The sequence below is a fragment of the Bos indicus genome, chromosome 21 (assembly GCF_029378745.1).
Source record: "Bos indicus isolate NIAB-ARS_2022 breed Sahiwal x Tharparkar chromosome 21, NIAB-ARS_B.indTharparkar_mat_pri_1.0, whole genome shotgun sequence".
Classification (NCBI taxonomy): domain Eukaryota; kingdom Metazoa; phylum Chordata; class Mammalia; order Artiodactyla; family Bovidae; genus Bos; species Bos indicus.
In genome coordinates, this window is record NC_091780.1 from 54,952,656 (window position 1) to 54,970,966 (window position 18,311).

Below are 18,311 nucleotides of genomic sequence, written 5' to 3' on the forward strand. Positions count from 1 at the left end.
CAATAATATTGTTGTTTTAATAGTGTTCCTAACCTTCATAGATCTGGAGCTAAATAAATGTCAGTGATTATAACTTTTGTTTTTAACTTCTTGGAAGAGATAGCTAATGTAAATAATTTGTCATTTTAGCCTACAACGATGATGGCTGAGGCTTAGGAGTAATCATTTAATTTTTAAGGTATATCTTTGGAAAATAGTTTATCAACTCTATTGTAATTGACCATGTTTCCTCTAGCCACTTACACATTGCAGTAAGAAGATGTGCTGCCCAGCATTTATCAGATGTGGTAGAATTTATGGAACCAGAGCGTGTTTTATCTGGAACAAAGGATATGGCTGACCGTATATTACCCGCTGCTGCTAAATTTGCTCAGGACAGCTCACCAGAAACCAGGTGAGTAGCTGCTAATAATATTTGTTGGGTCTCTTATTTACTACAAGGGCTTAAATGTAGAAACAAAGGTTGAAGAAGAATAAACATTTTTCTAAATGGAGAAGTGGGACCCCCACAGATTGGTGCTGGGGTATGATCTTTTTTGACTGATTTATAAATGACCTTGAGGGAGTGCACAGTGAATTCTCCAAATTTACAAATGACACTACATACTTCTGGGTAGTAAGATGCCATGTCCCAGGGATGATCTGCATGAAAACCGTACAAGACTATATAAGTGGGCAGAAAAGTGGCAGAAGAAATTCATTGTGGGCAGATATAAGGTAAATGCATTTAGGGGAAAATGATGTATTTCCAAGTAGTCAGGTAAAATCAGGAAGAATACAGGAAGCAAACTGATTAGCATGAGATATGTGCACTTAGAAAATTCCATGAATTCTTGATTGCTGTCTTGTACTCAAAGAACAATTTTATGAAGGTTAAGAATGGTCAGAGAAGGATAACAGTAATTAAGGAATGGATGGTACTATAGCTGTAATGCTAACAGAAGTTTGGATGTAATCAGAAGCTTAGGTTCAATTCCTAGCTCGAGCCACTGTCAGCCCTTAGCAAGTTACTTAACCTCTGTTAGCCTCTGTTTCATCTATAAAATTAGTAAGGTTTGACTAAATGTTTATAATGTCCCATACAGAATGTAAAAATTTTGGCAGTTATATGTGAACTCAGATTAAATGAAGAAGGTAGGACCTTGACTTTGTGGAAACTAAAAAGAAAAGAAGGACATCAAACTTTAACATTTTAAGACAGAGATGTTCATTACTTTAAGTATCTACAGTTAAGCTTGTGGAAGTCATGTCAAAAAAATATTATAGAAACTAAATATATTCATTTAATATTACTGCATAACAAATAACCACAAACATAGTGATTTAAGGCAACACAGGCTCTTTTAGCTTACCATTTTTAGGTTAGAAGTCTGGCATGCTCAATTGGGTTTTCTGCTTAGCGTTTCATAAGGCTGATATCAAGGTGGTAACAAGTGCAGGGCTCTTGCACTGTAGAAGAATCTGCTTGCAAACTCAGCTTGTTGGCTGAATTCAGTTTCTTGTGATTATTGGACAGAGGTTACCATTCCCTTGCTGGCTCTCAGCCGGGATCTCTTCTCAGCTCCTTTCTGTCCACCCGAATTCCTTCTCATGCAGCCCACCTCCATCTTCAAGCCAGCAGCAACAAGGCGAATCCCTCTCATGCTTGGAATTTCTTTGACTTCTTTTTCTTCTACCAGCTACAGAAAGCTCTGTGCATTTAAGGGCTCATGTGATTCACTTAGGTCCACCCAGATCATCTCCCTATCTTAAAATCAGCTGTACCATTAAATATAACATAATCCTGGAAGTTACATCTCGTATATTCACAAATTGTAGGAATTAGAGCAAGATATCTTTGGGGTAACCATTTTAGAAGTTGTACATACCTCAGTAAAGTTCAAAACAATTAAGGAGGGTTGGATCATAATAGACTAGTTAGAAACAAAATAAAATTTACAATAGTTGTTTTTTTTACATTTTAACTTTTCCTTAATGGCATAGTAATTCTTCTAATCCATTTTGTCATTTCTTAGATTCTTATTTAAAGTTTTAAAATTACAGAATAATGACAACTTTCCAGTTATAGTGTTTCTTACATTTTTTGTCTTTTGCTTGCTCCTTTGTTTGTTTTAGCCATTCACATATCATTACAGTCTATGGTAGACCTGCAGTCCTTACCATTCTGGGATAAAAGTTAGAGTCAGCTTTGAAACTATAACTAATTAGGAGCTATTTATCTGGGTGTTAACCTTATTCTGGTTGTGGGGCAAGAAAACTAATTTTTATTCTCTGATATTACCTCCCTTTTGTAATTTCATTACATTTGAACAAATCTAGTTGATATAAATGATTCTGAGATCATCTTCTACATCTCCCCCACAAAAGCTTTGCCTTCTCTGGTTCTTCTAGTATCATACATTCCAAGTTGTAGGTAAAGGTATAATTGTAATTATTTTAGGGTCAAGTCTCCAGGAAGAAGAAGAATACAGTTTTATGAGGTAATACAAGACCCCCCTGTCGAAAAATAATCTCCAGTATGCACTTCCACCACATCATTTACCATTATAATGATATCCTGGCTTAGGGTATTATCCCAAAAGAATTATGTTAAAACTAATGTAGCATTTAAAAAAACACCTAGTTTTGGAGAACATTAGACATTTCATTAATGTATCAGCCACAATTTACCAGCTAACTTTGGATGTATTTTAGATAGCAAAGAATAGGTTTTTGAAGAATTGAAGCCCAGGTACGTTTTGGCAGGAAGAAGAAAAGAGAGAGAGTCAGAAATACAGAATCTTGGGTTGACTTAGGCCAGAATATCTGGCCAGTCTGTGAGCAGCAAAAGGTCACCAGACAAGGAAGTCAGGACAAACACTTCTTTTAACTCACAGTTCTGCCAAATGCCAGTCTTTATGTGGATCCTTGGGTGCCTGAAAAATAGTCATAGCTTTTGACTCTCTGTGACATATAGCTAAAAGATTTGAAGCTATGTTTTTTTAAAGATGGGTGGCAGGAGAATGCTATACTCTCTAATCCAGTTACTGCAGCTATATTTCAGTGGCTTATTTAATATAGGGATGATAATCTTGATGTTGATAGGTTTTTTTTCTACTGGGGGAAAAAAATTAAATCTAAGGACAGAAACTTAGGCTTGTTAAGATTTATAGAATCATTTCACATATTTCTTAAATATCCATAGGTATTATGGCCGAAAGATGCTTTTCCTCATGATGTGTCATCCTAACTTTGATAAAATGCTTGAAAAGTACGTGCTATCTAAAGATTTGCCATATATTAAGGAATCTGTTAAAAGCTTACGGCAAAAGGTATGTAGAAGAAATTTATTTTATAACACGACTTTAAAAGCAATGTTCATTTGCTGAGGAAGGTAAAGGATAGAAATAATTACTTGTTTATTTCTGTTAACCATTCAGAATAGATCTACAGTAGCATTTCAACAACTGTAGTACTGAGGAGACATTCATAGTGTAAATGTTTATTGAATAGAAGGTTGATATTAGGTAGAATGTAGTAGTGTGGCTTATTGGAATTACAAGACTTGTGTTTGAATCACAACTTGAGAAGTAGCAATTATATAATCTTGCACATATCATTTCTTTATTGTTTTTATAAAATGAGGATAATGTTTATTACACTTAGTTCTTTATTTTCCTTGTACGTTCCACTGTTAGAGCTTCTACCACATTGTTGATAAAGGAGTTCCTTGAGGGGAAGCCCCATGTCTTATATGTCCTTGTAGATAATGAGTATTCAAAAATGTATGTAAATGAGTAACTGAGGGACTGTCAAGTGAAATGAAATGTGAAAAGTGCCTTATAAAGTAACCCAAGAGTTGGTAATGTTATTCTTCTTACCTTTGAGTTTCTTAACAATAAAAGAGTGATCAATTTATAATTATCCATTCTATATTGCTAAAGATTATAAACTTTCTGAATGGGTTGATCGTGTTCCCCCCAAAACAAAGAGCTTTTATTTTTTGTTTTGTTTTTGTTTTTTGTACTTGTTATTTTTTCTTATTTTTTTGTTTTGTTTTTGTTGTATTATTTTTTATTTTTCTTAAGGACAAAAGACAGGGTCGGGGAGTCTATCAATAGTAATATTAGGCCAGAGCCCTTTTCAAAAGTGTAAAGTCAACCGTTCTAAAAGAAAATTGATTCTTGGGTTTCCCTGGTGGCTCAATAGTAAAAAATCCACCTACCAACGTAGGAGACATGGTTCAATCCCTGATCCAATCTGGGACCATCCCACGGAGCAACTCAGCCCAGGCTGATAAGCCCAAGCGTCACAACCATTGAGCCTGTGCTCTAGAGCCCAGGAGCTGCAAATACTGAGCCTCCCTGCCACAACTACTGAAGCCCACTTGCCTAGAGCCTGTGCACCACAGCAAGAGAATCCACCACAGTGAGAAGCCCGCACACTGCAACCAGAGAGTAGCCCCTACTCACCACAACTAGAGAACAGCCCAAGGAGTGCTGATGACCCAGCACAGCCAGTAAATAAATAAATAAAATTATATATGTCTAAAGAAAATCAATTCTTTTTAGCATTGGGAACACAACAAGAATAAAATTCCCTGCACATTTTGTTACCTATAAGATAATGAAAATGAATGGAGTTGACTTCCTTTTAAGATGGGAAAACAAATAGACCTACTTTTCATGTAATTGTTGTTTAGTCACTAAGTCATGTTCAACTCTTTTGTGACCCCATGGACTGTAGTCCACCAAGCTCCTCTGTCCATGGGATTTCCCAGGCAGAAATACTGGAGTAGGTTGCCATTTCCTTCCCCGGAGGACCTTCCCAACACAGGGGTCAAACTTGCGTCTTCTGCATTGGCAGGTGGATTCTTTGCCACTGAGCCATCAGGGAAGCCCCTTTCATATAGTTACCCGCTCAATATACATTTTTGTTTAGTAAAAGAAAAAAATGTAGCCTATTTACGTATTAATTTTTGCAAAAATGTGCTTAGTTTAATGATGTGGAATTTTTCTGTGGTAATTTATGTTATTCCTCTCTGGTCAACTTAGATACAAGATTCATTTTTGAAGGGATACTACTTCAAATATGTGTGGTGATAAACATTTTAGGGCATTTTTTCTTCCTATTGGTATGAGATTTCAGCTTAATTCATATAGAATTTATCAAAATAACCATGTAAAAAATTATCTTACTAAAATGAGGCTGATTATATCTGTGAGTTATTTCAAGTACAAGTATCAGAAAAAATAAATTTTAATTAATTCATATTTAAATGTTTATTCCCATACTGGTATTGCATAGGAATTCATTGTTTATGTGATATATTCATATTTTCTATATAAATTCATGATTTATTTTTATAGATTTTAAGCTTTAAGAAGAGTAGTTACAAAATATAGATCTGAGGTTTTGCATTTTAAACAGTTTTACCAAGTCAGTATCACTTGCTGGTGTTGGGCACATATTTTGTTAATTTACTACTAATTACAAGGTAATTTATATATCTGATACCCTTTAAAGCATAAATATCGCAGATTATTAAAATGCATTCAGTCATGAGAGATCAGCAATGACTGCTATGAAAATTACATTGTCCAAGTTAATTTCACTTTTACTAGTTTTAAGACTTTTATTGCACTGCCTCTCTTTACTTATAGGGTTTGGGAGAGATACCGCTAGATACTCCTTCAGCAAAAGGAAGACGATCTCATACCGGCAGTGTTGGAAACACAAGGTCGTCATCTGTTTCTAGGGATGCTTTCAATTCAGCTGAAAGGTAGAATCATTACTCCCTACTGATGATAGTCTCATTTAGTCTCATGGTAGTCTCATTTGAATGTTTTCATGAACTATTCCAGAGTTGTTTGTCAAAATTTAATGAAAGTTGGTAAGGACTTAGAAAATATGAGATAATTTGATTTAACAAGGCAATTATTTATTCACAGCACCTTGCTTTTATGTGAACTAAACTTTAGTAAAACTTTAGTGTTATTGAACTTGTCAATATTAGGCCTGTCCTGGACAACTCTTTAATTTTTTTTCAATTTATAGCCTTTACTTCCCCCCTTGGTTATAAAAGTAATACATAATTATGGTTAAGGGAGAAAAAACTGTATGAAATACAAGCATTAAAAGAGTGTAACCAATCACCTATAATAACCGTCAACCAAAAAAAGAAATACTGTTAAAATTTTTTTAAATATAATTGTATATGTAATGGTGTAACCTGTTTAAACTATTAGGCAGTATTTAATAGATTGATTATATAGTTTTTAAAAATCTTTCAGAAGTATTATGATCTCTTTGGTGTATTTTAAAATATGTTTTAAACATTACTTTAAAAATTATGAGTCGATGCATAGGTATCTTTCATATTTTCCGTGTTTGTATATCTTTGAATAATAAATTTTATAAAAAATAAAAATCCGTAGAGTTTTGGAGCCTTGCTCTTCAAAGTATAGTTCACAGAGGAGAGTACTATATGCCCTGAATATAATGCTACTGTATGTTTTATATAAAAGTGAAGAGAGTATGTCCTGAGTCCTCAAAACAAATAAAAGTTATTTATTAAAAGTTTTTCCTATTTCTTTAATTTTGCACCTATATGAGATAATGGATGTTCACTAAAGTTATTGTGATAATCACGTCATTAAATATGTAAACCAAGTCTTTGTATACCTTAGACTTTACACAGTGCCATATTTCAGTTATATCTCGATAAAACTGGAAGGAAAAAAGTGTAGGAGAAACAAAGACTTGCTTAGACAAAAAATGAGGCAATTTGTTGCCATTGGATTTTCTTTGCAAGAAATGTTAAAACAGTTCTTTAGAGAGAAATAAAATACTATAGGAACTAGGTTGCTTCCAGAACAGAGATATAACTAGGTTGCTTCCAGAACCTCTCAAGTTCAGCTTGAGAGGTTCGCCGCCTTTAGCTAGCATCGGGTAACTAGGATTTCAGGAGGATTCCCCACCATTCTCTAACTGGTAAGAGTAGTTTACTGTGCCTCTGTTATTTGGGCAAACAGTGTGAAGAACTGCCTTATTCCTGGAACTTGGGAATTTTGGTATGTCCCAGGCAAAGGACCAATCGTGAACAACTCCCCATTAAAAATCCTGGGTACCGCACCTCTAAGCTTCTTTGGTAGACAACATTTGACATGTATTGTCACAGTTTGTTGCAATTAAGGAATTAAGGAGGAGGAATTAAGTTTATTAATTAAGTTTATTAATTAAGGAGGAATTAAGTTTATACTGTGTGACTCCACTGGAAAAGGACCCTTGGAGGCTTGCATCTAGTTTCTTCCAGACTTTGACCCCATGCACCTTTTCCTTTTGCTGATTTTGCTTTATATCCTTCTCCTATAATAAATCTTGCTGCTGCTGCTGCTAAGTCGCTTCAGTCATGTCCCACTCTGTGTGACCCCATAGATGGCAGCCCACCAGGCTCCCCCGTCCCTGGGATTCTCCAAGCAAGAACACTGGAGTGGGTTGCCATTTCCTTCTCCAATGCATGAAAGTGAAGAGTGAAAGTGAAGTCAATCAGTTGTGTCCGACTCTAGCGACCCCATGGACTGCAGCCTACCAGGCTCCTCCGTCCATTGGATTTTCCAGGCAATAGTACTGGAGTGGGTTGCCATTGACCATGAGTAAAACTACATGCTGAATCTATGAGTCGTCCCAGCAAATTACCAAACCCAGCAGAGATATTAGGGACCCCCAACACAAGTATTGTGGCTATGGGTTATTTTGTGAATTTTTAAAAAGTGAATACATGATAATTATTATGTTTGTTTTACCTTTGTTTCACTTTAGAGAGGTAACTGAAATTCGTGAAATCACCAGAAAATCAGTTCCCCGAAATTCCTTAGAAAGTGCTGAGTACATTAAAGTCATAACAGGTTTATTAAATGCAAAAGATTTTCGTGATCGTATTAATGGGATTAAGCAGCTTTTATCAGATACAGAAAACAATCAAGAGCTTGTTGTTGGAAACATTGTGAAGGTAAGGACCATCAAAATTAATTTTCATGTTCAATCCATAGTTAATAAAGTTCATCAGTATAATAATTGTCTTATTTCTTAATATTACATATATATATTACTTTAAAGTGTTAAAACTTAGAGAAAAGTTTTGATTCCTCCCACTAGATGGTGACTCCTTGAAAACTTTATAATCTCAGAGTTCTCAGAACCTGGCAGTCAGTAAATATATATGTTGAGTAAGAGAGTCCCTTGGTGGCCTAATGGTTAGGATTCTAGACCTTCACTCATAACCCAGGTTCAGTCCCTGGTTGGGGAACTGCAATCCCCAAAAGCCATGCAATGGGGCCAAAAAAAAAAAATAAATTGAGTGAATCAATCAGTATTTTAAAAACCAGGGCATTTAAGAGACTTGATATTCAGTTCAGTTCAGTCGCTCAGTTCTGTCCGACTCTCTGCAGCCCCGTGGACTGCAGCACTCCAGGCTTCCCTGTCCATCACCAACTCCCAGAGCTTGCTCAAACTCATGTCCATCGAGTTGATGATGCCATCCAACCATCTCATCCTCTGTCATCCCCTTCTCCTCCTGCCTTCCATCTTTCCCAGCATCAGGGTCTTTTCCAATGAGTCAGTTCTCTGCATCAGGTGGCCAAAGTATTGGAGTTTCAGCTTCAGCATCAGTCTTTCCAATGAATATTCAGGACTGAGTTCCTTTAGATTGACTAGTTGGATCTCAAAAGTCTTCTCAACACCACAGTTCAAAAGCATCAATTCTTCCGTGTTCAGCTTTCTTTATGGTCCAGCTCTCACATCCATACATGACTACTGGAAAAAATCATAGCTTTGACTAGATGGACTTTTGTCACCAAAGTAATGTCTCTGCTTTTTAATAAGCTCTCTAGGTTGGTCATAGCTTTTCTTCCAAGGAACAAGCATCTTTTAATTTCATGGTTGCAGTTACTATCTGCAGTGATTTTGGAACCCCCAAAAATAAAGTCTCTCACTGTTTCTATTGTTTCCTCATCTATTTGCCATGAAGTGATGGGACCGAATGCCATGATCTTGTTTTTTGCACGTTGAGTTTTAGCCAGCTTTTTCATGCTCCTCTTTCACCTTCGTCAAGAGTCCCTTTAGTTCCTCTTCACTTTCTGCCATACGGGTGGTATCATCTGTGTATCTGAGGTTATTGATATTTCTCCCAGCAATCTTGATTCCAACTTGTGCTTCATCCAGCCTGACTTGATATTACTTAGGAATAAATAATGAAAGTTTCATATGTAAATTAGAAGTCTGCTTGTGCTAATTTTATATATTATGTTAATATATATTTATAAATATGCATTTGTATATTTTATAACTTATATAGGAAGACTAGAAGCAATAGAAAGGGAAATAGTAATAAATGTTAGTGGTACGAGAGCATAGATTACTTATGCTTCCTCAGAATTTGGTTCAGTCAATTCCATTAGTAATTTAGTCATTAAATTCTACTGGTAACCTACTCCATTATTCTTGCCTGAAGAGTTCCATGGACTGAGAAGCCTGGCAGGCTACAGCCCATGGGGTTGCAAAGAGTCAGACACGACTGAGTGACTAATAGTAACACTTATATATGATATATATCATGGATTATTAGTTAATAGTCTCATTCTCACAGAATAGCTCTTTCCTCACCTGACATAGTTAAATTGCTCAGCATTTACTTCATTATATCTTGAATTTACAAAAGCTAAGAATTAGAAGAGGAAGGCTCTATTGTTTAAGTACTCAGGTTAAGAGGTACTAATAAAAACTTAAATCTGAAACTAGGTCAAATCTCTGTAGTAAAACCTACATGTCTACTTCTGTTACAAATAGAGATAAGAATAGAAACGTCTAAGTTCTTAAAGTTAGCTAAACTAACCTACACATTTCAGAAAACAGCATTTTTTATTGAACCAAATTTCTCAACCTTAATTTAGAGATTTTAGGATCTCTTTTTAGGTGGATTTTGAAGTCTTCTCTTTTTGCTGTAAGAAGATTGGACACTAGCATCCAAATTTTTATGAAGTTCCTGTTATCTCAGTCCAAGTTAAATGAGATGTGTGTGTGTGTTTTTAAATAGTACATTTATGCTTTAGTAGGATGAATACTATGAAATGCCATTAGGAATTTAAATATAATAGATATCAACATTAGTTCACTTTAATTTACCAATTTACTTTCAGATCTTTGATGCTTTTAAATCTCGGCTTCATGATTCCAATAGTAAAGTAAACCTGGTGGCTCTAGAAACAATGCACAAAATGATTCCTTTGCTCAGAGACAACTTATCTCCTATAATCAACATGCTAATCCCAGCAATAGTAGATAACAATCTGAATTCCAAGAATCCAGGCATCTATGCTGCTGCCACCAATGTTGTTCAGGCACTGAGTCAGCACGTAGGTAAGAAATCTTACTTTGGCATTCAGATTATTTTGGCTTTACTTTTGTGCTTCTTCATTCTACACATTTTCTAAAATGCCAAAATCCTAGCTATTCAGTTTTTGTCACTTAATGTTGCGATAAAATTTTTAAAGTTTTCTCAGTAGCAGTTTTAATTATTTTTAGTGATTAAATACCATTCCATTAAACTGACTTTCTCTACCTTTATTTTTAACTTTTCAATTCTTATTTTTCTACCTCAACATCACATCTGATACCAAGTTAACTCAAAATGGATCATAGATTTCAATGGAAGATTTAACTGTATAACTTATAGAATATATGAGAAAATCCTTAGAACTTAGGCTTGGTGAAGAGTTGTTAGCGTGGCATTAAAAGTATGATCTATATAAAGTCCATAAACTGAACGTCATCAAAATTTAAAGCATTTCCTTTGCATCCCATTTGTGTAACGTAGTGGTTATCAGGTTTACTTCACATTTACTTTGCAAAAGACTTTTTATTTTTTTAGGTCAAAATATTTATTTTTGTGTTACAAAAATAAGTCCAAATAGATAGTGAAATAAATGTAGTTTTTAAGTGTCCCATCCTGGACTCTCTTTTCTAGAATTTCGTAAACAGTTCAAGTTTAGGTTGCTTCGGCACCTGTTTAGGATGCTATGTGGTCTCCATCCTAGAACCATGTGTCTGTAGTTTAGCTTGTAACTAACTGGACAAGTCGTCCTCTATGATGCCATCATTCCAACTATCCTTCCAGACAAACTACAGATTTGCAGAAAATATTTGCAAACCACGTATCTGATACATATGCTTATCTAGAATATATAAGGGGTTTCCCTGGTAGCTAAGCTGATAAAAAAAAAATCCGCCTGCAGTGCAGGAGACCCCAGCTCGATTCCTGGGTCAGGAAGATCCCTGGAGAAGGAAATGGCTACCCACTCCAATAGTCTTGCCTGGAGAATTCCATGGACAGAGGAGCATGGCGGGCTACAGTCCATGGGGTCACAAAGAGTTGGACACAACTGAGCAACTTTGACTTTCAGAATATATAAAGAACTTGTGGGAAATTGCTGGCACTTCCACTGCAAGGAGTCCAAGTTTGATCCCTGGTCAGGAAACTAAGATCCCACAAGCCACATAGTGCAGCTAAGAGAATGCGAGAGAAAGAAAGAATTCTTAAAACTCAACATTAAAAAAAAAAACAAAACCCTATTTAGAAAATGGGCAAAGGACATGAAGGAAACATTTATATGGATGGAAAATAAACACATGAAAAGACGTGTAACATTACCAGTCACTAAGGAAACATAAATACAAATTAAGACCATGATCGTTATGCAAGTGTATTAGTCTTTTTGGGTAGTTAAACTACCACAGCTTGGATGACTTAAAAACAACACATACTTATTTCTCACAGTTCTTGAAGCCTGGGAAGTCCATGATCAAAGCATCAACAGATTTGTTGTTGGGTGAGGGCCCTCTTCCTGGTTTATAAGTGGCCATCTTCTGGCTGTGTTCTCACATGGTGGAAGGGACGGGAGCTCTTGGAACCTCTTTTATGAAGGCACTAATCTCACTGATGAAGGCTCCACCTTCATGACCTAATTTCCTCCCCCAAAGCCCCATTTTCAAACACCATCACATTGGGGATTGGGTTTCAAGGTATAAGTTTGGGTGGGGCATGCAAACATTGAGTTCATAGCAAGTATTAGAACAGCTAAAATTAAAAATAGTGACAACACCAAATGCTAACAAGGTGCAGAGAAACTGGATCTGATACATTGCTGGTGAGAATGTAAATAAAAAATCATAGCCACTTTAGAAAATTGTTGGGCTGTTTCTTAAAAAAACTAAGCATGCACTTACCTATCAGTTGTTTTCCTAGGCCTTTATTCCAGAGCAGTAAAATATTATGTTCATGCAAAAACCCGTACATGATTGTTCATAGCAGCTTTGTTTGTAATAGCCCCAGACTGTCAATTGCCTAAGTAGAGTTCAGTGGGTTAATGGTGAAAAAACTTGATATATCCATACCATAAAATACTTAGCAGTAGAAAGAAATGGGTTATAGACACATGGAACAGTTTGGATGGATCTCAAGGTCATTATGCTGAGAGAAAAAAGCCAGCCCCAAAAGGTCACCTGCTATAGGATTCCATGTGTATAACTTTTTCAAAATGACAAATTTGCAGAGATGGAAAGCACATTAGTGGCTATCAGGGTTTAACAGCAGTTTAGGAGGAGTCAGTATATGTATAGCTATAGGTCTTTGTGGTGATACAGTAGTTCTGTATCTTAACTGTAGTGATAGTTTCACAGATCTGCACATGTGATAAAATGGCATAGAACTATATACACATACTGTACTAATGCCAGATTCCTTGTTTTGGTGTATACTATAATTATGAAAGATGTAATTTGGGTGAAAGTACACAGGCCTATCTGTACTATCTTTGATATTTCCTGTGAAACTATAAAATTAAAAATTTGAAAAAAAATCAGTGAAGGTAAAAACTATCCCAAAATTTCAATTCTTCATTTCTTTTTCTTTTTTGATAAACCTATATACTATCATTTGGAATAAGATGCCTAGGAGATAGGTAGTTCTTTTTCTTTTTTATACCATATGGTAGCTCCTTTAATATTCTGTGAGATATTTTTACTTTTTATTTGCTTTAAGAATATTACTGTATTAAGGTTTATAGAGAATTTTTTAAAGTTGTTAACTATGTAGATTAAATCTTTCTAACACATTTTCATTCATTTACATGATTTTTTTCCTTTCAATGCTATGTAATGGAAAATAAATAAGATTTTTATAACTGCTTAAAAATGTGTCTCTGTGTTATTCTTTTTGTTTAGATAATTACTTACTTCTACAGCCATTTTGCACAAAAGCCCAGTTTTTAAATGGAAAGGCAAAACAGGATATGACTGAAAAGCTTGCTGGTAAAAATTTTTAAATTGTTATTTCTTAAGAAATAGTTGATTGATTAAGGATACACTGATGGGCATTTCAACTCAATTTTAGGATAGCTACCAAGTTCAATATCATTATCTATGAAGTAGAAATAAATTGTATAATGATCTGTAAAAAGACCTTTTAAGACTTTTACCCCAAAAATTTTCTTCAAAAGAATTTTATTCCTTTTTCCCCCCAGTAAAAAAATCTTGTTAGGAGAAATAAATAGGATCAATAAAAGATATTAAAATCAAATATTGGTACATACAGAAAACTGCTGTTTCAAATTGTGTTTAATGAAAGGTCCAGGAGTTTAAAATGTATATGTCTTGATTAAACTACATTTGGAAAACATTGAGATGAATTTTTGGTTTGATTTCTATTTTTACTGCTTTTGCCTGTCATATATAGATTTCTAATACTTGAAGATCCCAATCTTTGGGAGCAAAGTTTCTGGCCTTACTTTTTTTAAGATGCTGAACATTTTAGCACACATGTCAGGGAAGAAGCCTAGTTTATTTTATATGCTTTTTAATTGTCAGAACTTGAATTTTTTTTTTTTAAACCTCACTGTTTATTATTTTTGTGTTTCAGATATTGTTATGGAACTTTATCAAAGGAAGCCCCATGCAACAGAACAGAAAGTGTTGGTTGTTTTATGGCATCTCTTAGGGAACATGACAAATAGTGGCTCTTTGCCTGGAGCTGGAGGAAATATACGAACAGCCACAGCTAAATTATCAAAAGCACTTTTTACACAGATGGGTCAGAATCTGTTAAATCAGGCTGCATCTCAACCATCACATATAAAAAAGAGTTTAGAAGAATTGCTTGATATGACAATTTAAAATGAATTATGAGTCTTTGATGAAATATGATGAACAAAACTGTTTACATGATGACAAATGGAAGTTTGTTAAAGTGAGGTTTTCAGTGCCTGCGCTTCTCATCCAGTAATTAAGTCAATAACTATTTTTATTTGCAGCCTGTGAGTACACATGTGTCCTACATCAACCCTATCACTTGCACCCATCACGCAAAAATCTAAAATAATATAATCTAATGCTCATGAAATCTGAGGCATGTGGAGTGAATCCAATTTTAATATTTTTGAGAAAAGTCCCGCTTATTTGCACTATTCTGTAGAAACTGCAATTTGTTGCCCTATATGTACAATTAGACTTTTAATTAAAAATATACTTTTTGTTATGTAATCATGTTTTGCTATGTCTCATTACTCAGCCTTGTTTAATGAAGTGGAAGAAAAGTCATTGAACTATGTTATCACAAACTATGTTTTATGTGCTATTTGTGAAAAACATGTATTTCTGAAATCAGTCTGCTAATATGATTGTGCAGTATTAGCTTGCTTTTGCTGCTGTGTTAAGTGAAATATTTGCTTACCAGTTGGGTTTAATCATCTACATAATTGTGAAATTTTACAAGTTATAATAAAGCATGATGACCAAAGTTTTAGAAAACATTTAAACATTAAATGCACGTTTAAGAAAACGTGTTGAATGTAACTTCCCTATTTTTGTGTGCAAACACTAAATTTTATTTCTATATGTCCTGACATTTATAAAGGTGTTATTTTGCTGCCCAGTTGTATAATTCTCAAGTATAGTGCCAGGTCTTCTCTAGCTTTTCTCAGAATTCTTGGGCTACAAGTACTGTATGCATCTTAAAAAAGAAAAGGAATGTTATATAATAAAAGGATTTATTTCTGTAGATGTGTGAGAGGTGTCCTATTTTTTCAACTTCAATGTATATTAAAATGGGAAATACATATATTAGGTATTGATCTATACAGGTATTGACCTATCACCTTCACCTGTTATACTTGATGCAATTTTGACCTATCTCTATTGACCTAACAGTAGACCTGGGTTATAGTTACAATTTTACGGAAAATTCTCTGTGTGAACTTGCGCAAGCCACTTGCCAGATACAGGCCTCGGTTTTCTCATCTCTGACCTGTGAAGACTAGACTAGATGATTTTTCAGGTTCCATTTTGCTCTAAAATTCTGTGATTTTATGTTGTAGTTTAAGATCACTTTATTACAATTGTAGACTGTCTTTATTCTTTTTCACTTCTTGTGTCATTAACAAATGTATACATTTGTAATGTATTTGGCTACTTTTTAAATTGTGGTTCTTTATCTGTAATTTCTGAGCACAACAGTAAAAAAAAAAAAGTTTGAAGCTAATCTGAAAGGAGAGTAAACATGTGGCTACTTTTCCTGTATTTATATACACTTTTAAAATTACAAACATCTAAAATTCATTTTCTTCTAAATGTATTTTATTATATGCCTATTATTTAGGTCGAAAGTTAGCAAACATTTTCTGTAAAACACCAGAAAATAAATATTTTTGGTTTTGTAAGCCACACAGATTGTGGCATATTCTTTGTTTTGCTGTTTTTTTTTTTTAAACAATCCTTTAGAAATATTAAAAAGTTCTTAGCCTGGGCCTCTGACATAGTTTGCCAGAGCACCTGGCCTAGACTTTTGACTTCACTTGTAACTCTGAAATCACCATTAAATTTTGCTTCACCCTTTATGATACTTAAAATAGTTATAGATTCTAAGTTTTATTAATTTTGACCATTGCCCTTGTTTCATTGAAAATGTGCCTACTAAAGTTACACTGATTGTTGGATCTATTGAAGGTAAATTTTAGATTTGAGGCCAAAGAAGAGCACTACTATATACATAAACTTAGTCATCCATTATTTTCAGTAGATAAGACTTTGAATTTTGCATTGAAAAAATTACAGTAAGTATATGACTATTAATAATGTGGAAACATCATGCAATCTGTGTGTTTTTGTTATAAATAAAATAGCCATAACAGAGCCCCACACTTTAAATATTTTTCTCTATATTAGCAACTTGATACTGAGCATGCAGAAGTCTAGCATTCTATTGCCAAGTACTGTTACCAATCTGGAAGTCAAAAAGAATTGGAGACTGATGGAACTGATAGAACTAAAGAAAAGCTGAAGGTGTAAATGAAGTAAAGGAATTTTTTTTACAAGCTGTGATAGTGATAAAGTCGAACCCCACCAGCACTGCAAATCAAAAAATAAAAGAATTTAAATGGCATGTTTACCCAACAGAATCCATAGCATATATTTATTTAAAATGTTAACCACAGGACAGTGTTCACAATATGTTAAAAGGAAAAGCCTAATTACATGCATACAGTGTCTCTATTTATTGAATAGACACACACATAAGACAGAACTGGAATTGTATACACCAATATGAGAATAATGGTAATCTTTGGATAAAAAGTTAATTTTTTCAGTGTACTATTCTGCAATTTTTATTTTTTTCAGAAATGAGCAACATGTATTGCCTGTGTAATAAAATTTAAATTGCATAAAATCTGAAATTAAAGGTAAAGAGAAAATAAAGAGAGAAAATCAAAGTGCTTAGGAAGGTAGTGATATGACTAGAAGGAAGATGAGAAGAAATGGAAGCAACAAATTATAAACAGCATTAAGACTTTGATTTAGAAAGCATGGATTTGAAACCCAGTTTTACTTGTTAAACTTTACATGTATCCTGCAGTTGGGGTGAGGTACAAAATTAACATGGGATTTTGTATGAGAAAGCATTTGTAAACTCAAATTCTACCTAAAGTTAATTTTCCCAGCAGCAAATGAAGTTGAGGAAAGATGGGCAGAAACCTATAGAAATCTTTATTGCCAAGATAAGCTAATCCTACTTACTTTGTTGCTGGTTAGGTTAAATAGATCAAATGAAGGGGAAATCATTTAAGTACTGTATCAACATTAATGAATTAAAGTCTCATAATGTGTACTGTAAAACAGTACCTAAACTCTTAATTCATACTTAAACTCTTCTGTGGGCGACAATGGGGTAAACATAGATTTCAAGGGATTAAAGTGAATTGTAGGTTTAGCAAAATAGTTTTTTTTTTTTTTTTTCTTTTTAAATACTGGAGCATGGAATGTTTTATTCAGTGCTGTGTAAAATTAAGACAATGGTGTGGTACCAAATTATGACCCAGTCTTGAATGTGCTGTTCACCTCTGTGTATCCTGGGTGCCTTGGCCTATACTGGGCACTGACTGAATAAATAGTACTTGAATAAAATGTTGAATGTTATGTATGTTTGAAGTATAGTGAGCCATGTTTTCAAGGGTTGTGCTGAATAAATTTGAAAACCAATAGAAGACAGATAGCTGGTCTGAAACACCCATCTGAAGGCATTCTGTGGCAAATGGATTTCATCCAATGTTCCAGCCTAGTGGATTGATAAGGTACGCCTTTTCAATGTGTTAAAAGATTGGGAGGTTACGGCAAGTTTCAACAGGAAAGAGGGTAGTGATCGACTTCCTAGGCAGGGCTCAGACCCAGATTCTAGACAGTAAAGGTCTAAAGAATAGAAGCACTGAGAATTGAAAGAATAGGTCTGAAAGGTACTCTCAAGGCAGCCTTGACTAAACTGATGACATACTTAGATTTGGAACATAAAGGAGTCAAAGTTAATATAAGTTTCTCACTCTAGAGACGTGGATGGTGATACCATTAACTGAAACGGAGAATACTCCGAGGAAAAGCAGTTGGTGGGGAAGAGAGATAAATATAATGCTTTCAGACCGCTGTGAGAGAAGCTGACTCTGAAGGCAGAGTTCTGAATTCATTCATTCATTCATTTATTTGCCACTGCCAGGCTTGTGGGATATAAGTTCCCTCAGCAGGAATTGAACCAGGCTTTCAGCAGTGAAAGTGCAGAGTCCTAACCACTGGACTGCCAGGGAATTCCTGGGAGAATTCTGAATTTAAATTGCAGTTTTAATTTACTAAGTCTATGACCAAGAGGATAAGAGGAAAGGGAAAATAGAGAAAAGGGAAAAAATACCCAGCTGGCATGAACAAAAAGGACATTTTTAAATTGATGCTTATTGTTTAATCAT

General features: G+C 34.6%; 1 protein-coding gene across 4 annotated transcripts in view; it reads left to right on the forward strand.

Moving 5' to 3' along the window:
- The window catches only part of TOGARAM1 (TOG array regulator of axonemal microtubules 1), a 78,448-nt gene extending 63,360 nt beyond the window's left edge, over nt 1–15,088 (forward strand). For 3 of the 4 annotated variants that reach the window (XM_019983739.2, XM_019983742.2, XM_019983740.2), the window contains 7 exons: nt 236–394; nt 3,185–3,311; nt 5,643–5,761; nt 7,801–7,990; nt 10,176–10,395; nt 13,258–13,344; nt 13,952–15,088. In XM_019983739.2, coding sequence (XP_019839298.2) covers nt 236–394; nt 3,185–3,311; nt 5,643–5,761; nt 7,801–7,990; nt 10,176–10,395; nt 13,258–13,344; nt 13,952–14,205 — 1,156 coding nt within the window. In that variant the 3' untranslated portion in view covers nt 14,206–15,088. The remainder of the gene's footprint in view (nt 1–235; nt 395–3,184; nt 3,312–5,642; nt 5,762–7,800; nt 7,991–10,175; nt 10,396–13,257; nt 13,345–13,951) is intronic. The other variant, XM_019983743.2, reaches the window with a different exon arrangement.
- The last annotated feature ends 3,223 nt before the right edge of the window (nt 15,089–18,311 follow it).